This window comes from Scyliorhinus canicula, chromosome 16 (genome assembly GCF_902713615.1).
Source record: "Scyliorhinus canicula chromosome 16, sScyCan1.1, whole genome shotgun sequence".
Classification (NCBI taxonomy): domain Eukaryota; kingdom Metazoa; phylum Chordata; class Chondrichthyes; order Carcharhiniformes; family Scyliorhinidae; genus Scyliorhinus; species Scyliorhinus canicula.
The window spans coordinates 32,343,806-32,366,716 of record NC_052161.1 but is presented as its reverse complement, the minus strand read 5'-3'; the positions used below and the strand labels follow the sequence as shown (position 1 = coordinate 32,366,716).

The 22,911-nt window shown below is 48.5% G+C and overlaps 1 protein-coding gene across 3 annotated transcripts in view; it reads right to left on the bottom strand.

The window, feature by feature from the left end:
• btbd16 (BTB (POZ) domain containing 16) overlaps positions 1–22,911 on the bottom strand; it is a 179,222-nt gene that overhangs the window by 7,887 nt on the left and 148,424 nt on the right. For 2 of the 3 annotated variants that reach the window (XM_038821187.1, XM_038821186.1), the window contains one exon: positions 21,415–21,516. In XM_038821187.1, coding sequence (XP_038677115.1) covers positions 21,415–21,516 — 102 coding nt within the window. Of the gene's footprint in view, positions 1–17,740; positions 17,810–21,414; positions 21,517–22,911 lie in introns of all 3 variants that reach the window. The other variant, XR_005463687.1, reaches the window with a different exon arrangement.

The following is a 22,911-nucleotide window of genomic DNA, read 5'->3' as shown; positions in this document are numbered from 1 at the left end:
AGCACCCTATCCAAAATCAACACCTCCACCCTATCCCCATAACCACACCCAACACTAAGGGGAATTTACGACACTAGGGGCAATTTATCATGGCCAATCCACCTAACCTGCACATCTTTGGACTGTGGGAGGAAACCGGAGCACCCGGAGAAAACCCACGCACACACGGGGAGGATGTGCAGACTCCCCAAGACAGTGACCCAAGCCGGAATCGAACCTGGGACCCTGGAGCTGTGAAGCAATTGTGCTATCCACAATGTTACCGTGCTGCCCTCTTCACCCGCAGGGAAACGGGCAGGTGGAGAGGGAGAATGCGACGGTATGGAAGGCCGTTCTTCTGGCCTTTAGGTCTAGAAGTCTCCCAATCCCCCGCTGGCAGGAGGTCCTCCCTGACCGCCTCCACTCCATCAGATCGCTCCTCTGCAAGGCCACGAATGAGACCCCTCACGATCGTTTGTTTATCTTCCCCAGGAAGTCCATCTCCGGGGTCTCGCTTCCATCTTGGCTGAAAGTTCCGGGACCAGTCCTTCACCGGAGGCACATGAGGAGCCATAAGACCGACACCCTAGTCGAGAGGGTCCAGCTGCTCCACGCTAACCCCCAGTACGCTTACATCGTGCACCAGGACGGACGGCAAGATATGGTCTCCCGATGGGACCCTGGCGCCAGCTGGTTCCCCCGCCAACGCGCCTTCCTGCCTACATCCCCACCTCCCCGCTGCCCGCCATCACCCACAGTGCCCCGTATGCTCCCCTGGTCTCCTGTATTGTCCCACGACAACACTGCCACCACCCACCCCCCCCCCCTCCCCCCACACCCGCACCCCAACCATCTCCGACACCCCGGACTGAGGCTCAAGCTCCAGACACAACACCCCTCGAATCACCACCTGCGACAACTGTGCCCGCCTCACCGCCAGAGCTGCGGAGGTCGAAGAGAACGATCTGGCCTCCAGATAGACTGGCTATGTAATGATCCCACGTCACCCCTGCTGGACTTGATTTTTTTAACAGGGGGTGAATATGGTGAATGTATTCACCATAATACATGCATGATACCGTAACCTGTGACCTGGAAGTGGTGATATGAACTGCTTCCAGGTACTGTACTGTAACCCCCGGTATGGCTCCGCCTCTGGCTCCGCCCACACCGGGGCCATATATAGGCCGGCCTCCTGTGGGCGGCATTCATCTGTACTACGGACTCTGGCTAGGCAAGTTCATGACTAATAAAGCCTACTGTTCACTCGCTGTCTCTGCCTCACTGTGAATTGAAGGTATATCAAACAGTAATCAATCAATGCAATTCTCATGGATCTGCATTTGTGCTAGTACTTTTCACTATGGGTTTCACAGTCCCAGCAGTGCCACAACTCAGTAGTGGATGCTGCTGGCACTGCAAGTAGGCCCCAGAAGACGAGCAATGAATCCCAAACTAAGATAGTCCTGGGTGTTTGGGTTGTAGGGGATCAGGCACCCTGCGGGGGTGGACGGATCAGGCACCCTGCTTCAAGGCAAAGTTGGCGCATAATCAGGTGTATAGTCTGGAATAAATAGTGGACCATACAATTCAATATATGTGAGAGAAGAACAGTTGAGTAATTTGGAGAATCCAGAAGATATATGGATTGTGATTTGAACAGTGCATAAAATTCTGGTAGGGAATCATCTATTTGATTTAGAAGATATGTTAAATCAATTTATTCATAAAGATTGGCAAATCTGCTCAGTAAGGTACAGTATGCATATGCTTACATATTCAGACTACCACCTGCTTTCGACAGAGAGCAAAGTGAACTCAGTAGTCCCTAAAGTACACCTGAAAAGCACTGATAAGCTAAATATCAATCATCTTCATCACTGTGACTTGAAACAACCACTTGCATAGATACACAGATAGCAAGTGGTTATGGTCAAGTTGAGGAGGTACCGTGGGCAGCACGGTGGCGCAGTGGGTAGCACTGCTGCATCACGGCGCCGTGGTTCCAGTTCGATCCCGGCTCCAGGTCATTGTCCGTGTGGAGTTTGCACATTCTCCCTGTGTTTGCGTGGGTTTCGCCCCCAAAACACGAAGATATGCAGGATAGGTGGATTGGCCATGCTAAATTGCCCCGTAATTGGGAAAATGAATTAGGTGCGCTAAATTTACAAAATAAAAGTTGGGGATATACCGCACAGTGAAGCACAGTGGTCTGTGCTCATACCTTGTGATTTTTGTGTGCCCACATTTTACAAGCTTTCAAGATCTCAAAACAAGTTGTCCAAGTTGACAGGAAGTTCTGTCTTTCAGTGTCAATTGCCATGCTGAGCTGCCTGTTTTGCATATTTTGAGTGAAGGCTGCCAACACCCAAACCTGCTGATGTCACAGTGGGTACAAGGACATCCTGGGCTTTTTCCACAAACCTGAGAATTATCAAACCTTGTGACACATTTCATCTGTTAACTGCTTGAGAAGCATTAAAAATCATAGAATGGTTACAGCACAGAAGGAGGCGATTTGGCCTGCCAGGTTTCTGGAATGAGGAACTCAGCTAGTCCTGCACCCCGTGCTTTATCCCATCACCCTGCAATCTTTTTCTCTGCAGATAATTATCTCCAGTTCTGTTTTGAAAGCCACAATTGAAATCTGCCTGCACCACATGCTCAGGAAATGCATTCCAGCTCCTGCGACCACCTACTGCACAAAGAGGTTTTTTCCTTATGTCATCTTTGATTCCTTCGTCATTGCCCCTAAATTGGTGCCTTCTGGCTCTCGAGCCTCTGCTTCTCTCTGTCTACTCTGTCCTGACCAATCATGATTTTAATACCTCTAACAAATCTCCCCTCAGCCTTCTCTTCCCTAAGGAGAACAGCTCCAGCTTCTCCAGACCCTCATCGGCAGAACCATCCTTGTATATCTTTCTACACTCTACTGGTTTCACACCCTTCTAAAGTGTCCTGGCCAGAATTGGAGACAATGGGCTGGATTCTCCGATTTGAAGACTAAGTGCTGACGCCGGCGTGGGAACAGTGGCGTTTTACACCCAGAAAAACGGCGCAAAAGCTGCACCGATCCTGCATCTGATTGGGGGCTAGCAGGCACGCAGTGTAAACCTCTCGGCTTTACCTGCAGATATGGCTGGCGAATTGCCGGGTCCGTGGCCGCGCATGTGAATGGCGGTGGCCTGCAGCGGCCGCACCGTGCAATATAGCGCCGGTCGCGCGCGGACCCGGACTGCCAAAAACTGCCCCCCTTTGACCAGGCTCGCCACCCCCAGGAACACCCCCCCACCAGTGCCATCAGCCCCCGCCAAGCCACCCCCCCCCCTTCCCGCCACCGGAATGGCTCCCACCCGACTGGCGACGTTAGACTCAGTCTGCAGCCGCCACGTCGGGTTCACAAAAATAAATAGTATAAGTGTTCCACGCTGTCGGGAACTCGGCCCATTGGGGGCAGAGCGTCAGGTGAGGGCCTCAGGTAACGTCCTGAGGCTGTCTCAATAGCGTGCGGCGTACTCACGTTTTTGAGGGGCGGAGCATCGCAAAAGCGGGGCCACCCCCAATTTTGCCGCAAACGGGGATTCTCCAACCGATTGCCGGACGTGATTTCGGAATCGGTGATCGGAGAATCCCGCCCAATATTTCAGTTCAGACCAATTATAAAGGTTCACTATATCTTCCTTGCTTTTGTACTCTTTCCCTCTATTTACAAATACAAGAATCCAGTTTATCTAATCAGACACTTTCTGGTCGGATGCCCTTTAATCATTTGTGCACGAACACACACAGATCCACCTACCCCTGTAACTTCTTTAGAACTGTACTCTTTATTGTACATTTCCTCGACTAAAATGAATCACTTCACACTTGTGTTCCAGGCAGGATAGGGAGGCAAACTGAACTTCTTTATATTTCTCACCATCTGTTTGTAAGCAGGGGTGTTTTAATTTTTTAAGATAGATTGTGGTGTTATTCCCTAAACCCTCTATTTGTGAAGTCAATTTTGAAGTGCCTCACAGCAAATTCTCTTTGAGGTTCAATCAAAAGTATTGTTTGTTCATATATTCAAACCTGGGGGGGTGGTTCTCACAATTACGTACACATACACAAGCACACGGTGGTGGCACGGTGGCACAGTGGTTAGCACTGCTGCCTCATGGCACCAAGGACCCTGGTTCGATCCCGGCATCGGGTCACTGTCTGTGTGGAGTTTGCACATTCTCCCTGTGTTTGCCTGGGTCTCACCCCCACAACCCAAAGGTGTGCAGGGTAGGTGGATTGGCCATGCTAAATTGCCCCTTAATTGGAAAAAAAAGAATTGGGTACCCCAAATTTATATTTAAAAAACTCATACACGAGCACACAAGGAGATAGGAAAAAAAAGATTTACAACAAGGAATCGCAAAACAAAAAAGCATAGAAATGGATATTAATTAACATGGATGTCAGATTCCAATGAGGGTTCAGTCCCGAATCAGTTAAAATTTAGAGGGGTTCAGCTCGATGATAGCAGGAGATGGATCCACAAGATGAGGTTTGTACAGAGAGACATAATCCACTCTACGATGGCAGGAATCTTCCAGAGAACCAGATTTCAAGGTGGTTTGAGCTTGAGGCATCAGTGTGGATGTTGACAGCTGACTGCCCTGGGAGTCCAGGAATGTAACATTAAAACTTTCCAAAGGTAAGAGGAATTTAGGTCCTCTGGTTTTGCTCATTGATGATTCAACATTGGGTTAAAAATGAGTTCCCATATCTCTGGTCAAAATCAATTGTTGACCTTAGTAGATGGCAGTTGCCAGCATCTCCACAGTAGAACACATTTTGATGGCTCTATCTTTGTTATAAGTTCAGACTGGGTACTGGCACACCAATTTAAAATTTGACTGTGTCATGATATGCAAACATGCAACCAATGAACACTCAGAATAGAACACAACCAATGGGCAGTCAGGACACTCAGAGGAGGCATCACCACAAGGGGGCATGACATAAACACTATAAAAGGGATGAGGCACTCACACCTTGCCTCTTTCCACAGACAGACATCTAGAGGGTCAGACAGGGCAGCATCACGCCCCAGCGTTTGGCTTAGAGCAAGCTGGTACAGTTAGACTGAGTTACTACAGTTTGTTTAGCAGAGAGTCAAACTCATTTGAGAACTGTGTTAATAGTTCAATAAACACGTTGAACTCACTTCAGAGTCTGGAGCATCCTTTAGTTATGACTGCATCAAGTAGCAGCCTGTGTTGTCCAAAGCAGCATAACTCAACAGCCAGGTCATAGCCTCCATGGACAGACATTCATTTATCAAAGTCATCAATAATGAAAGCCAAATATATATATATTTATACAACTTGCCGCACAAAATGTGGCTCCTGTCAGGGTCCCGGTATTTTGATCCTCTTTGCCCAGTTTCTTCAGGGGATTTTGGGTTCTAACCCAGTAGATTGGTGTGGAGAACAGAAAGGCAACTGAGGAATGTCAAAAGCCTTGTCGAGAAAGGAAAGAAACCCTTGCTGGTAGTCTGATAAAGGAATCTGGGGGAGAAAAGATGGTGGAGGCAGCCGTGTCCACCATGTTTGATACACTGGCTGGAGTAATGGCGCAGACGTTGGAGAGGTTTGGCAGGCAGATGGATGGCCAATTTGAGTGTCAAGGAAAAGATATTAAAGAGTAATTTAAAGCCACCATCGAGGAGGCATTGGGCCTGATATGGGAGCAGCTGGACAAGATTGCCAAAGCTGTGGAGCAAGGGGAGATGCTGAAGGACCTGGAGGAGGCTTGTCGAGAGACCCCTGACAAGGTTAGTCACCTAGAACATGAGAGGCCTGGGGAGACCTGGAAAGGCCCAGGAACTGGGAGCAGGAGTTTTTGCTCCTTTAAAGGGTCTGATTGCTGATGGATATGGGACCAGACTAAGCTTCGGAAAGCCTGGGTGAGTCAGGTATTCCACTTGGACTTTAATAGTAGGGCCCAGGGGATGGTGATCCTAAATAATAAGACAGTTCTGTTCCGGGCCGAGAGGGTTATAGCTGATCAGGGTGGACAGACAATATGTGATGGTAGTAGGGGCATTAGAGGGGAAGACGTGGTTCCAGTGAATGTATATATCCCAAATCTGGACAATGTAACGTTTATGAAACGGTTGCTGGCTACAGTGTCGGATTTGGACACCCGCCAATTGGTTTTCGGGGGTGATATGAACTGTGTGTTGTACCCGAAGATGGATCACTCCAGGCCGAAATCATTGGTTCCGGCTGGGATGGCGAAGGTTTTGTCTTCATTTATAGAGGAGGTGGGTGGGGCAGATCCGTGGTGGATTACGCACCCTGAAGAGAAGGAGGTCTCATTTTTTTCTTTGGTACACAAGATATATTCGAGGATTGATTATTTTATTATGAGTCAGAGGCTCCTTGCAGGGATGAAGAAGACTGAGTACTCAGCGGTGTTCATTTCCGATCATGCCCCACATTGGGTGGAGCGGGTATTGGAGGCCGGTTGGTCGGGAGAAGCAGTTAGCTGTAGGGTTGCTAACGGACTTTGAGTTCTGTGTCAGGGTTTCGAGGCCTATATGGGTGTATGTGGAACAGAATGATAATGGGGAAGGTTTCCCCCTCGACTTTGTGGGAGGCATTCAAGGTGGTGATCAGGGGAGAGATCATCGCGTTTAAGGCACATATGGACGGGGAGGCAAGGAAGGAGTGACAGAAACCGGTGGATGAGATTCAAGGGTGGATTGTAGGTATGCGAGGGACCCCAACCAAGAGCTTTTGGCATGCAGGAAAAATCAGCAAAAGTGTTTGACTTGCTGTCCATGGACAGAGCGGTGCAGCAGAGCGGAAGGAGAAAGGGGCAATCTATGAGTATGGGAGAAGGCCAGCTGATTCTTGGCTCACCAGGTGGCAAGACGTGGCCAGGGAGATTATTCAGGTTCAGGATTTGGAGGGTAGGATGGTCTCCGCCCTGGAGAAGGTGAATGGAGTGTTTAGGGCCTTCTATGAGAGGTTGTATAGGTCGCAGCCACCGGAGGACGAATGAGGGATGGCAGAGTTCCTGGGGGTTTGGAATTTCCCGAGGTGGTGGAGGATTTTCTGGAGGAGCTGGAGGCACCATTGGGCCTGAAGGAGATTCAGGCAGCGTTGAAGCACATGTCGGCAGGGAAGGCACCGGGGCCGGAAGGGTCCCCGGTGGAATTTTATAAGAAGTTTATGGATCAGTTGGGCCCATTGTTGCTGGGCATATTTAGGGGCTCTTCAGCATGGGGTGTCCTCCCAGAGACACTGGAGCAGGCGTCCATCTCACTGCCCCTGATGAAGGATGTGGGTCATATTGTCCAATCTCCTTATTAAATATAAATGCCAAGTTACTGGCCAAGGTGTTGGCATTAAGGTTGAAGCCTTGCCTTCTGGAGGTGTAGTGATATGTTTATATGCTGGCATATAAAGAGTTAACAACTACATCATAGTGTAAGACAACCACTAGATGGCAGCACTAGATTCATGTATAAACTTGTGATCTCAAAGAATCTTGGTCCTCTTCGAACCAGCAGTTGGAGAGAGAGTTAAATCATAGTTAATACTTATAGTTAAATATAGTTAATACTTATTCTGATTTAATTTATCACCAGTTATACTTCTGTAAGAGTGAACAAACTCATTAGTATTTAATTTGTTATTCATTAAACCTATTTTGCTTTGAACTAAAGATTGGTAGTTTCTTTGAAATCTAACCATCAGACCATTCTGGAAGTAAAGCAAAGAGTAGCGACATATTACAAACAAGTAATAGAACAGGAGGTAGTGGGGAAAGATCGGATGGGGTTTGTGAAAGAGCGGAAGTTGTTGTCGAATCTGCATCGATTGCTGGATGTGGTACTTACCTCTGTGGCCGGACCGGTACTGGAGATAATTGTATCATTGGATGTGGGGAAAGCGTTCGACCCGGTGCAGTGGGGGTATCTTTTTGCGGTGTTGGGGAAGTTTGTGTCATGGGTGTGGTTGCTGTATGTGACTCCATTTGCTCGTGCTTATACCAACACCATGAGCTCCAGGTCCTTTCGGTTGTATCGGGGTATGAGGCAGGGGTGTCTGATATTTCCCTTGTTGTTTGCATTGGCAATTGAGCTGTTAACCATTGCGTTGAGGGCCTCAAATGCGTGAGGTGGGATCGGTAGATGGGTTTGTTTAAATGCTGATGTTCTTGAGGGACCCGGGGTCATCTATGGGGAATATTATGGGTATTTTGCAAACTTCTGTGCCTTCTCTGGTTACAAGATAAACATAGGGAAGAGTGAATATTTTGTGGTTGGTGCACCTAGGAGGGGAGCTGGATTTTTTTTGCGGGGGGGGGGGGGGAGGGGGGGGGGTACGTGGGTTGTCGTTTTGGATGGCAAGGACAAGTTTTCGATACCTAGGGGTCCAGGTAGCAGGGGGACTGGGAGTGGCTTTTGAGGTTGAATTATACAAACTTTGTGGGTAGAATTAAGGATGACTTGCAGTGATGGGATTGACTCCCGTTATCGTTGGAAGGCTGGGTCTAATCGGTTAAGGTGAACATCTTGCCGAGATTTTTTTTCTATTTCAGTGTTTCCCAGTGTTCCTGCCCAAGTTGTTTTTCCGAAGGGTCAAGCTGCTTAATCCGGTTTTATTTAGGCTTTCGATGGGGGGTGCTTCAGGCTGAGAGACAGGCAGGGGGGTCTAGCATTACCAAATTTGTTGTACTATTATTGGCTGGCCAATGCAGAGAAGGTGTTGGGTGGTGTGGGGCCTGCAGGGTTTTTGTGTTCAGATGGAGTCAGGGTCATGTAGGGAGATAAGTTTGGAGGCCATTGTTAACAGTGGCACTTCCGTTGGCGCTGGTAAAGCACTCAACAAGTCCAATGGTGGTGGCCACGCTAAAAATACAGAGGCTACTTTGCCAGCATTTTAAGTTGGGGCCGGCTCCCACTTGTGCTAACGGCCTGTTTGATCTGGCAAGGCTGGCTACCACTTTTAGTGCATAGGGGGAGAGAGGGCTGGAGAGAGTGGGGAATTTATTTTTGGAGGGGTGGTTTGCCAGCCTGGAAGAGCTGAAGGAGAAACTTGGGCTGTTAGGCTCCTAAGTTTAGGTACCTCCAAGTGCAGAGCTTTGTTAAGAGTTTTTTTCTGGAATTCCCAGAGTGCTCCCATCTTCCTTATTAGAGAGGATTCTCTCCTATTTGGTGCTAGAGGAAGGCAATGGGCGGGTTTCTCCGTTGCCCAAAGCCGATATAGTAATCGGTGATTGGGCGGAGAATCGACTCCGTCGCCCAAATCGGGGCCAGTGCCAGTTTGACGCTGGTCAACCAAGCTCCGCCCCCTCGCATCATGCCATCGCTCACCATTTCAACAGTGTGGGTGTGTCATCGGCCAGCCCTCCCACCATGCTCTGCCCCCGATGGGCCGAGCTCCCGATGGTGTGGGATACGTGTGCTCTCAACGGCCGGGAACCTGGCGTGGTGGCTGCAGACTGTGTCCAGCTCCACCACACTCGGCTGGGATCCATCCCGCTGGCTGGGGGGGAGGGGGGGGGGGGGGGCGCGTCTGCAAGGGCTGGGGAACTGGTAGGGGGTGGCCAGTGGGTGGCCTGTAGGGTCGCAGGTGGCGGGTCGAGTCCATACACGGCCGGCGCCATGTTGTACTGCGTGACCACTGCATGTCGTCATCTGTGCACATCATGGCCAGGAACCTGGTCATCCTCTGGTTGTTTTCGACACGGGAGCTGGGTCTTTTACCCAGCTCCGCTGCTAGCCCCTCACTGGTACCAAAATCAATGAAGGGTCGGCGTTGATTTTTCCCACGTAAACCTCCCGTGGATTCTCCGTTCGAGCCGGCACTGAGCCGCTGAAACGGAGAATCCAGCCCAATGTGTCCAGTATCGGATCGCAGATTAAGAGTTGAGTTCAGTGGAGGGAGTGAAAGCTAAGTGGATGGAGAAGTTGGGGCCAATACTGGAGGAGGGGCTGCGGAGGGTGAATGCTATGTCATTGTGTGTGAGACTGAGCCTTATCCAACTAAAGATAGTCTTTCAACCGCATCTCACCAAGGCCAGGATGAGTGGTTTTTGGAAGGGCTGGACGATAGGTGAGAGCGTTGCTCAAGGGGGCCCACACACCACACACATACGCACACCTGTTTTGTTCCTGTTCCAAGCTGGTGGGCTTTCGGAGATCCTTTTTCGACACCTTGTCGGCGATCCTAAATATTGAGCTAGAGCCCTGCCCCCTGGTGGCTACTTCTGGGGTTTAGGATAAGATGAAGGGGCAGATGTCCTTGCATTTGCCTCGTTGGTGACGCGGAGATGTATCTTGCTGGGCTGGAGGTTGGAGGTTGGCAACACTACTGAGTGCCTTGGGGTGGCTGGGGGATTTGATGCAGTTTTAGTACCTCGAGAAGGTCAAATATACCGTGAGGGGGTTGACTGAAGGGTTCTATTGGAGATGGTAGCCGCTTATTGTATTTCAGGGAATTGGTCACTGTTAGCTATGAGGGGTAGGGAGGGATGAGTAACTGGGGGATTTCTTTGGTTTTGAAAATATTTTATTAAGGCATTTATGATTTTATAACCACAATTACAAATGTAAACATAACTCAGTAAATAACCCCCCCCCCCCCCCCCCCCCCCCCCGCCCCCAACCAACAGCCTTACCCAGCCAAAATGGCTAATACACACCGTTCCCCAGTCCCTCCTCCTCCATTTTCTTTTCTTTTTTGTGTTTGTTGTTTCACGAGTTGGGGGGATTTGTATGGAGTTGATGTTTGGTTCAACGTATTTGTTTGTAAAAAATTTAATAAAACCATTTCTAAAAAAAATTCTGTCTCGTCTTCAGAACCAAATAACGCATCCCAATTGGCTTCTTGAATGGCCTCATCATCTTCATCAGCATCATCGTCATCCACATCATGTCATATAGCTCCTGAGCCATCAGGTGCATTGCATATCTCTTATTCCTTAAATGACTTGACGACAGTCCCCGTTCTTACTTCAAACTAAGGGTTGCTAGCATGCTACCTCTTTTGATGAACATCTTCTCTCCTCCGATCATCCAGTCATTCCACTTTTTTCTCAGGCTATCCCCGAAGGGTTTGTTTGGAGAGATATCAAATGGTTGAACAAGGCTGGTTAGAACATTGCGAATTACTGCAATATCATTGTTTTCTGATCTAACTTTAGCAACAACATCATCGACAAGGTGTGATCTGAACATGTCCCAGATGGGAAGACTTTTCTCTTCACACTGTGCTCCTGGCCAGAATCCCCAAAGTTTCCTCAGCTATATTTTCAAGCCTCCTTCATCCATCCGTTCTTAATTGTGAAAGTGGACAAGTACTCTATTTGGGAATTGCTGTTTCGGAAGGAATTTTCTCTTGAATATCACCACTGGTTTGAGATTTGTTCTGTCGGACATACGCGACATACGGTGAATCTATTCTTTTCATGCCCAGTTGTCTTCACTAGCACTTTGCTCACCATTTGACAGGCTGGTATTCCAAAATTCATGGGAGTCTCATCCATGATCCTAATGCAGGCCACTTTTTACCCATTCCTTTACTGATGTTTGATTATAAATCTCTGAACTTTGAAAAGTGAAGTTCTCCTGGGAGATGTTGCAGCACAAAATTGTTTCCCTTTGTAAACCTGGCACTACATCCAGGACTGCCTTTGAAATTTGTAATACCCATTTTTCATTGATGTATCATCGTATCCCTACAATGCAGAAGGAGGCCATTCGGCTCATCAAGTCTGCACCGACCCTCCGAAATAGCACCCCACCCAGGCCCACTCCCCTTCGCTATCCAAGCAACCCAAGCTACACATCCCTGGACACTAAGGGGTAATATAGCATGAACAATCTACCGAAGGGGCAGCACGGTAGCATGGTGGTTAGCATAAATGCTTCACAGCTCCAGGGTCCCAGGTTCGATTCCCGGCTGGGTCACTGTCTGTGTGGAGTCTGCACGTCCTCCCCGTGTGTGCGTGGGTTTCCTCCGGGTGCTCCGGTTTCCTCCCACAGTCCAAAGATGTGCGGGTTAGGTGGATTGGCCATGCTAAATTGCCCGTAGTGTCCTAAAGAGTAAGGTTGGGGGGGGGGGGGGGTGTTGGGTTACGGGTATAGGGTGGATACGTGGGTTTGAGTAGGGTGATCATTGCTCGGCACAACATCGAGGGCCGAAGGGCCTGTTCTGTGCTGTACTGTTCCATGTCTATGTCTAAACTGCATATCTTTTGGACTGGGGGAGGAAACTAGAGCACCTGGAGGAAAACAGCTATGGGGAGAATGTGCAAACTTTACACAGTCACCCAAGGTCAGAATTGAACCCGGGTCCCTGGCGCTGTGAGGCAGCAGTGCTAAACAATGTGCTACCGTACTGACCATCTTGCAACTTTAATCTCCAACTGCAGCCACATGCTAGGATTTCATCTGTTTGCACACTTACTATGTCGAGATTTTCCTTTCTCTAACCTTCTTCTCCAATATCTTGAATTCCCTAACTGCTGCAATCTCAAAGACTTTGAGTGGGATTTACTGAGCAACCTGGAGTTAGCGGGAGGCAGCTCGCCATTGGCAGTCGATGGGATCTTCCGGTCCCACTGTTGTCAATGTGGTTTACCATTGAATGCAACCCTCACCGGGTTACGCTGGCGATGGGACTGGAAAATTCCGCCGGCATGAATGGCTGGACAATCTTGTTCTTCATGTTTGCACTGGTCTGTCTATATATCTGCCATTCCTCCTTGATACCATTTTACCATATTGGAGGCTGGGATTGCCAAGGCTTTAATATTTTAAGGCAAGTGTCTCCCTTCATTGAATCAGTTACCCATGAGAATTTGCAGCTCCTAGAGTGGGAGGACTTTAAAAGGAAATAGCAATCATCCTTTTTTCAGTATCCCGTTGCTTTTGCTTCTGAGAGTAAATCTTACAAATCCTCTATGCCATTATTGATTCAGCAGGGGCCACAATCTCTTGTAAATTTGAACACTGTTGGTGAAGCTTTGGTTAATTTTGTGGCAAAGAATTTTCTTGGCTGTTGAGGACATTACTTGGCACAACCTTATTCGAATCATCAAATTATTCACTTAAAACTATCTGCATTTAATTTTTCGTCGGAACACATTTCCCTAATACTGATGTGATGAATGTAGGAATTTCAGATGTATTGTGTTATGGGTATTTGGTGCAATAAGGGTTAATCGCCTGGGTTAGAGTGTGTTTGACTGCTGCAATTATGTTTTCAAAGAATCTTGGTTTGAACGTTTGTGAGCCAGGGGTGCAGTCATAGCTTTGTAAATGGCTTGGGGTACATAGATACATACAAGATAGGAGCAGGAGGCGGTCTTTTGGCCCTTTGAGCCTGCTCCGCCATTTATCACGATCATAGCTGATCATCCAGCTCAATAGCCTAATCGTGCTTTCTTCCCGTAGCCTCTGATCCCATTCTCCCCAAATTCTATATATATAGCCTCTTGAATATATTCAATGTTTTAGCATCAACTACTTCCTGTGGTAGCAGCTCCTATTCTTATTGGAAGATTTGGGCGATAGTTACGATCATCTGCACAGTTTTCAGACATGTTTTGGATTTTGCCCAGAAGTCATCATGCAGCAGAAGCGGACAATCTCTGTGACTGCCTTTCTTAATGCTTCCCCTGTCACGGCACCAACATTTGTTCACGCCTCATGAGCATGCAAATCATGCAACACCTCAAAATCCTCCCAAGTCTTTCGAGCCTGGTGACTTTGTATGTTGCTATTTACAGAGCAGGAAAAACCGGCAATACTGAAGAGAAATCCTGATAGGAACAATTATGCCAAAAGTGAAAAAATGCACATCGGAGGTGGGGGCGCCAGCTGCTTACCACGTCCTGTGGCCGTCAATGCTCCTGGCGGACATCCTCTGGGGGCGCTGGGACCAGAGGGCCCTGGCGCACTTGTCGGAGGCACATGCACAGCCGTGCCGCTCTGTCCAGTGTGCTGACGTCAAGACACAGCTTCATCAGAGGGGTGAAACTCAGTGGGAACTGGTGGCCATCATCCCTACTCCATAGGATGGGTCCAGATTGGCACCCAGCGTGTTCTCCTCCCACTCGGTGCCCATAGGTGGCAGGGTTCACCTTGGGACGGTCTGGGTCGAGCCCCGGCTGCCCCTGCATCATCTGGCTCTGCCAGCCCTGGTGGCTATCCCCGATGTCTGCACTATCATGCCGAGTCCCTCAGCGATGCTCCTCAGTGATTGGGCCATGCTCTGCAGTGCCTCGGCAATGCCCTCCTGTGACTGGGACAAACTTTGCAGCACTCAGTCATTCCCAACTGCAAGCAGGACATGTCCCGCACCACCTCATCAAGGTCATCCATGACCTTCACCGACTGCGCCACATCTTGGATACCTCCACTAATACTGTCGACCTTGTGCACAAGGCTCTCTATTGTGGTTGCCACTCTAGCAGTGTTGGTCTCGGTGCCACACATTGCTGGTGACATCTCCTGTGCTGTAACCTCTGGGACTCCTCCAATGGATCTCCTAGAGTGTCGCTGACATTGCCCTCTGAATGTCCCTAATGGCTGCATCAGCTCTGGGTAACCCATTTCCATAGGCTCAGAGTCTGGCTGGGACCAGCTGGGTCCTGGATCCAGGAGACCTTTGACTGCTGTTTCACCTGGCCATTCCTGCCTCGACTGATATACATCAGCAACTGTGTGTTGCTCACCAAATTGTGCTTCAGAAGCCTGACCACTAACATTTCCCACTGAGGAGTGTGTATCGGTGCTGGTGGACCGTGGGGGTGACAGCTGTGACACATCGATTGTGGCATCCTCGGAGCTCTCCTCCGAGGTGGTCTCATGGGAGGCAGGGGAAGTGGCCACCCTGGATGGGCCGTTGCCGTCGGCTGGAGGACCTGTGGGAGACTGGACAAGTGGTCAGTGGGAGGAATGGGTCAGTGTATGGCAATAAAAACACAGGTATGGCAGGTCCTCTGGGTGCGGCCCGGTGTATCCTCACCTCTGCGGTGTGCGGCGATCTCTGCATTGGTGACTGCTCTGTCCTCGGCAGAGGGTCCGTTCCTCAAGGTCGGGAGGTTCTTACATCCAGCACCCCCCCACCAGTCTGGGGCCCTCTATTGGCAATTGTAGAAGAGCTTCTCCTGCAGAAACACAGGGACAGGGCATTGTTAGCCACACGCATGGTTCACAGTTGTGGTGGTAATGGAAGGGTCTGGGGGGGGAGGGGGTTGAAGGGAGAGGGAGTGAGGGAGGGTTGGGGGCTGCATGGAGAGTTGGGGGCATGGATGTTCGCGCGGGGGCAGAAAGGTCTCGGCGGGTGGGGGGGGGGGGGGGGGGGGGGGGAGTGTTGGTGTCAACTCATCCGTGCTGTCCGATGTATGTCGCTGACCTTTTTGCGACACTAGATGCCAATCTTCCTGGTCACGCTTCCCAAGCTGACGGCCACTTTGTTATGTCCACTTCCCAGTAGACTCCAACCAGGTTCCTCTCTGGCTGGTGCCTTACTGGCTGACCTTATATACACTGGGTAATTGGCTACCCTATCCCTAACGGGAGTACTCATACTCCGCAAGGAGCACGGGGTAGACAAACATTCCCAGCCATAGGTCCCATGTGGGATAAGACATTCTTTTCGCACAAAGTCCAAAGACACCCTCGACGAGTGATGAGACGGAGAAGGACGAGCAGGCTGAGGACATGAAGTCGCTTTAGCTCCGGTAAGTCCTCGTGGAGTTGATGCGCTAGTCGGCGTATACTGCACCGGCGATCGCAGTCAATGGCAGGAATGACATGGGCAGACGATCGTTAGGAAGTGCCTGAACTATGCAGTTAGCATCCGAGACCTCAGGGATGTACGTCTCCATCTCGGAGTTAGACAACATAACATTGGGCATGTCGGCGACGAGAGAGACTGGAGGTGTCACAGCAAGCTGATTCGGCAATGGAGCCGAATGGAGCCGAAGGATCCAGGGCAGGCTTCTTCCGAGGCACTTCGCGACGGACCAGCCATGGGCGAATGTGATCCAGGTGTCACCCGGACTCGAACTTGAAAAGAGACTGGTCCTGTTGGACAGACGACCAGTGAACACCGCGTCGTCAGGCGCGAAGCAGCAAAAAGGCCGACGTCGAATTGGGCAACGCCCTTGCGAATCTTGGTAGCATGGCCCTGTAGGAGAATAAAAACCTTACCTGTCGTGTGGCCATTGAGCCGGACGTCTCTTTCTTGACCTCCCATTTAACCGTCTGCATGGCCCACTTTGACAAGCCATTCAATGTTGGATGGTGAATCCTGCTGCTCTTTACAAAAGCGAAAAACGCTTTGCTCTGGAAAGAGGCGCCAGAATGCCACGGGCAGAAAAAGAAATGTGCAACCACTTGATGTCATCCGGAAGGTGACCGTCACCATCCAGTGGACCTCCAGTCACTCTGAGCGGGTGTCCACCAGGATGAGAAACATCAAACCCAAGAAGGGATCAACAAAATCGGGATGCACGTGAGCCCAATGGCACCTGGCCACTCGCAAGGGTGCAGGGGTGCCGCCGCGGGGAACTTCTGCTGCTCTTGACAGATGGAGCACTGTTGGGCCAACGTCTCAATATCTGTGTCCACCTCTGATCACCAAACGTAGCTTGGTGCCAACAACTTCATTTTGGACACTCTGGGATGTCCGATGTGAAGGTCCTTCAGCACGGCAGCCTGGCCCTTTGCTGGGACAACAACCCTGGCGCCCCATAGGAAGTTCCCCCTCCCTCCCGGGGCTGCCTCCTACCTTGACCAAGGTGCCTGGTGGGCGGGCCGCCCTGCTGCCGGTGGGTATGCCCAGACCAACGTCCCCGTGTAGCGCTCGGCCGTAACCACCTTCAGCCAAGTTGCAGGACAGCGCGCATCTCAGGGGCTGGCCTTTTGCCCAGAAGCCAGACTCACCATGGCATTCGGTCCAGGCTGCGGAGATACCACATGAGGGGTAATGGCCAAAAACATTCACTTCTATCCCTGATATCTCTTGGGCGCTGCGTTCCGTGCTTTCTTTGGCCTCTTCTGGGACCGAGAGATCTGCAGAGCCTGCTGAAAAGTTAGTGAGTCTTCACCCAGAAATGTTTTTCTGAGTTTCCATGTTATTAATATCACAGGCCAAGTGACCGTGGAGCATATTGGACAAAACAGTTCCATCCTCACAAAATTCGCTTATCTTCTGTAGCTGAGATACAAACTCGGTGACGGACTCACCAGTGGACCTCTCCGCTGCATTAAACTGATATATTTGAATGATTATCGACAGGGTTAGGTTAAAGTGCCATGGGAGCAGTGAGCTGTCTAATGTACACACATACGTTACTGTTGTCTCCTAGGGGTTGGTTTTGCACAGTGGGCTAAACAGCTGGCTTGTAATGCAGAACAAGGCTAGCAGCGCAGGTTCAATTCCTGTACCAGCCTCCCCAAACAGGCGCCAGAATGTGGTGACTAGGGGCTTTTCACAGTTACTTCATTGAAGCCTACTTGTGACAATAAGCGATTACTATTATTATTATATGAGACTCTGGATCATCCCAAACGTATACGGTCCACAGGCCGTCAACAGTGTGGCCATCTGGCGCCCATTCTCCACAATATTAAAATAACGTTCAGTTATTTCACGAATAACGTATTTGTTCAGCATATTGGTTCCAGTCTTCAACACCGGCGTAAAATATATCTAACCGCCTGAACAGAGGCACGGAGAATCAATGAAATCCAAACCTGGGTCCAGAAAATCGGGGAGGTGGCTTAGTCGAGCAGGTCGCAGCATCGAAAGCAAACCATTTATTCCTTGTCGCCAGTTTAATAATGACATGGGAGTCCACACCGAGTGAAAATAAGAACAAAGTTTTATTTACAAATGTGATATGTACATTTCCCTGTGGACCCCTACCAGAATCCTCTCTGTCAGTGCCTTAGGCCGCCCTTATATACGTTTGGTAATTGGGCTACCCCCTCCCCCTTCACCACCCCAGCAGGGGAGCTCATACACCACAGGGGGCACAGCGTAGACAAGCATTCCCACCACATAGGTCCTGTGTGGGATATTACAAATGGATTCTAGCATTTTCCCAATGACAGATGTCAAACCAACTAGCCTAGACTTTGCTGATTTCTGTCTCCCTCTTTTCTTGGATAGTAGTGTTACATTTACAGTTTTCCATTCCACTGGAACCTTTTGAGAATCAAGGGAATTTTGGAAGATTATAATCCATGTATCCACTATCCCTGCAGCCATTTCCTTTAAGGCTCTCGGATACAGGCCATGAGGTCTAGGGGACTTGTCAGCCTTTCGTTCCAATGGTTTTCCATGTATTGTGGGCCAGGGTTTAGAGAACACCAAAGTATATCATGGAGTTCACCTGACCCACATCTTTTATTAGATTTTGGTTATGGGGAGCACAAGGGCCCACTTTACAGGTGTGATGCAACAGAGATCTAAAGTATTTTTAAACAAAACAATGTTTATTCTATGAATCCAGTTAACATTTTATAAACACAACACATAGTAAACAGTTTATCAACTACCAACACACGTAACCCCACAGATACAATACTCCATAGGTAACCCATAATAAATTCCCAAACAACATCTATAAGTTAAACCCTTTAGAAATAAAGGCAGCAGGTTAAATGCTCTACAGAAACAGGTATTACTTTGAAATCGTCAATGAGCTGAAGACATTCTTTAGCTTGTAGAGTGAGAGATCATTACACAGCTGCTTGCTTTGAATGTAGCTCTCCAACTCTGAAAAACGAAACTAAAACCACGCTGCAGCAGCTGCCAGCACAAAATGACAGTGAAAGACAGACAGCCCAGCTCCACCCACACACTGATATCACTGTAGCTATTTGATGAACACTCATTTCTTAAAGGTACATCCATCTGACACTTATATCTTTTCTCCTGTGATCGTGACTGTTTTAATTTCCTTTCTCCCTTTGCCTAAATCTACTCCAGGAAATTCCAGAGCAAGATGTTTCTCTTGACCTAGGCTGACTGCCCTGATGCCACAGATTCTTCTTCAAAGTTTTATTAAAGGCATGAATACTCGTTTAAAAACTAACCTTGCTTTTTTCAATTTTTACCTACAAGTTTTTCTTTTGCCTAAGTCTAATGATGATATTCATTTGCAAATTATATTACGATGGGTGGCACGGTGGCACAGTGGTTAGCACTGCTGCCTCAAGGCACCGAGGACCCGGGTTCAATCCCAGCCTGGGTTACTGTCCATACGAAGTTTGTATCTTCTCCCCGTGTCTGCATGGGTCTCACCCCCATAACCCAAAGATGTGCAGGGTAGGTGGATTGGCTACACTAAATTGCCCCTTAATTGGGAAAAAAATAATTGGACACTTTAAATCTAAAAATAAATAAATAACACTAGGATAAGGGAAAAAACTAATTAAAATTTATGTCACATACTCTACCCAAAGTACCAGCTCATTTTTTTAGCCTCAGGAAACGTGGAAACAAGCCTTTCAGTGCACCACACCTTTTCTTCAGAGAGGCACTAGACATGTGGCTCTACAAAAAGTTCCTCCTTCGTCCCAAATGCAGTCAAGCAAAACTCTAGAACATTTATCCAGCCTCACAACCCACCTTATTGGCCTTGGAAATTTGCTTTCCAATGACATGACAGCTCTCTGGACCCAGCAGCTTATGTATAATATTTAATGACCACTCCTCCTCAGAAGCTTGAATTGAAACTCTAAACAGATATCTCCATCTCTTGAAATGAGCGAATTGCCACAGGATCATTTACTTTTGCTGAAAGTATTTCACTTATCCACTAAGGTCAGAGGGTAAAATTTCTCCTGCTGTCTAGTCTTGTCTAACAGTGGATAATGTTGTGCAGTGCAGAGTCCACATTACATATTTACATTATTCACAGCTCTCTGCTTATTAAAGGCCAATAAAATTACACAGTAAATATCCAATACGATGTACTGACTGGAACTTTCCCTTCAGTAGCACGAATAGTCATATTTCTAATCTGGGAACAAACGTTGCAATATAATTCAGCAGGTTGCACCATAGACCTGTGCCCAACTTGGAATGATTATCAGGGTTCCTCATAGGGTGTACCCCAGTCCTTGGGAAAAATGCTAAATTATTTTCAATGCACTGATGAGCAGACACAGAGCTACACTTCAGTTTAAGTGGCTGTGAAACATGGCCATATTGTGAATTTGTGTTGGATAAAGATATTAATCTAATAAATTGATCATGTAGGTCTGCTGCACCTCTCTAAATACTGGACAATCATTGTAAAATACAATTGTGATAAAAGTATTCTGGTATTATAAATTGCAGTGGAAACATGGGGCTGGATTCTCCACAGCTCCGTGCTGAAATTGCTTCTGGCGCGGGGGCAGAGAATTGACGTTTACGCCCGAATTGGGCCCGGTGCCGCTCATGCGCGAATTATGCGGCGCGGCCATTGCCAGAGGCCCTCCCACCAATATTCTGGTCCTGTCAGCCCTGGTGGCGGGAGGGGGGGGGGGGGGGGGGGGAGATCAAGCAGTGGGGGGGGGGGGCCTTATAGGTGGCGCAGGCGGCAATTGGGCAGGTCAGATGGTGCGGTATGGGGCAGATCAGTGGGATCTTGTGTGTTGGTCCAGGTCCGCCGGCTGAGTCTGCCATCGCATTCGGCACGGCCATTGGAGGCTGCCGCCGTGCGCATGCGCGGACTCGGAAGTGCAGGGTCCGTATCCGCAGCTAAAGCTGCAAGTATCACTCCGGGTCCCTGCCAGCCCCCTGAAAGTAAGTGAATTGTTGTCTATTTTTTCCAGGATATTAGAACATAGAACAGTACAGCACAGAACAGGCCCTTCGGCCCTCGATGTTGTGCCGAACAATGATCACCCTACTTAAACCCACGTAACCCGTAGACCCATAACCCAACAATCCCCCCATTAACCTTACACTACGGGCAATTTAGCATGGCCAATCCACCTAACCCGCACATCTTTGGACTGTGGGAGGAAACCGGAGCACCCGGAGGAAACCCACGCATACACGGGGAGGACGTGCAGACTCCACACAGACAGTGACCCAGCCGAGAATCGAACCTGGGACCCTGGAGCTGTGAAGCATTGATGCTAACCACCATGCTACCGTGAGGCCCCTTCTGGTATTCTGGAGTGAAACACCAGCGTTTCTATGCCGGCGTAGGGACATAGCCCCATTATTGAAGAATCCAGCCCATGGTTCCCTTAAGTTTGTTTCACTACAAGCAGGTGATGCCTCAGAACAGATTCATCTTTTCCAGCAGTTTCCACCTAGAATTTAATTTGAAGATAACAACAATGTTTTCAAAGAAAAACTTGCCATAATGGACACAGCATAATCCAGTGACTTGTGGGCCAAACAAATGTGATTGTTACCGTACCTGCATGAAAAAGCTAATACTGGAGGTTTTCTTTTCTTTAACAGCTTTGATTTCAAAATAAAATCCACAGTGTGAAATCATTTCTGAATGGTACCATGGCTCCTGTGTACAGATAAGATCCAAAACAAATTGATACTGAATATTTAACCATCTGAGTTATTTCAAGTAGCAGCAAAAAAACATGAAGAATAGACAACTTCAGTATACAAAATTACACAGATATTCCTTGTCATTGCTGTTGTCAAGCATTAATGCTCACATGATGAAGTCAGATTTTAACGTACATTCTTACATTCAGTTTGAGAACCAGAAACTGAAGTCGCAAATAACAGCCTGTTTCTAACAGTGTTTGCAAATGTGCTAAATGTGTTTTAATATTTGATTTCCAATCAATAAATTTATAATGATATACGGGATGTGGACTTCACAGGCTAGGCCATCCCTAATTGCCCTTGAAAAGATGATGGTGAGCTGCCTTCTTGCACTGCTGCAGATCTGTGGAGTAGATACACTTACGGCGCTGAGGGAAGGCGTGTTAGGAATTTGCCTCAGCAACAGTGAAGGAATGACAATATATTTCCAAGTCACGATGGCGGGTGACTTGGAGGAGGACCTCCAGGTGGTGGTGTTTCCAGGTATCTGCTGCTTTTGCCCTTGTAGATTGTAGCTGTTCTGGGTTTGGAAGATGCTGTCTAAGGTACCTTGGTGAGTTCCTGCAGTGCATCTTGGTGAAGGTAAATCAGCAAAGGTAAGTGGAAAATCTAATTCTGCTGTTTTTCAGTTAAAAGTGCAGTGTGAAGCTTAGTGTCTGATTGGTTGAAGCTGCCCCCACCCTAATTGCTGAGAGGCAGTTATCTGTCAATCACCTGAGGCCTGTTTAGGGGTACATTGTATTCTTCTCTTTGAAGTTAAGGTATTTTTTGAGTCATCGGTTAGCTGAGGTCTGTATAAAAGACAGACAGACAGCGCACACAGTAAGCGAGCACTTTTCCAGGAGACTGATCCGGAGTGAGACTCATACAGAGTGGGAGATTGAAACTTGGTAATTTGGTGCAGTGAGGTAATTCGGTGCAGAGTGTGAGGAGGTGCTTTTTAACCCTGGTAAGTGACTGGTAAGTAGTCTCTCTTTTTCTTTTCATTGTCTAATTTATTTATTTTTATTTTGGAAATTCTAGTTGTTTAAGTTTACCAAGGGTTTAAGACATGGCAGGAGATCCCAGACCCGTGTCATGCTCCTCGTGTGCGATGTGGGAGCTCAGGGACACGTCCACTGTCCCTGGCTCCTTCACGTGCAAGAAGTGTGTTCAGTTGCAGCTCTTGTTAGACCGCTTGACGGCTCTGGAGCTGCGGATGGACTCACTTTGGAGCATCCGCGATGCTGAGGAGGTCGTGGATAGCACGTTTAGCGAGTTGGTCACACCGCAGGTGAAGGTTACTGAGGGAGATAGAAAATGGGTGACCAAAAGAAAGAGCAAGAGTAGGAAGGCAGTGCAGGTG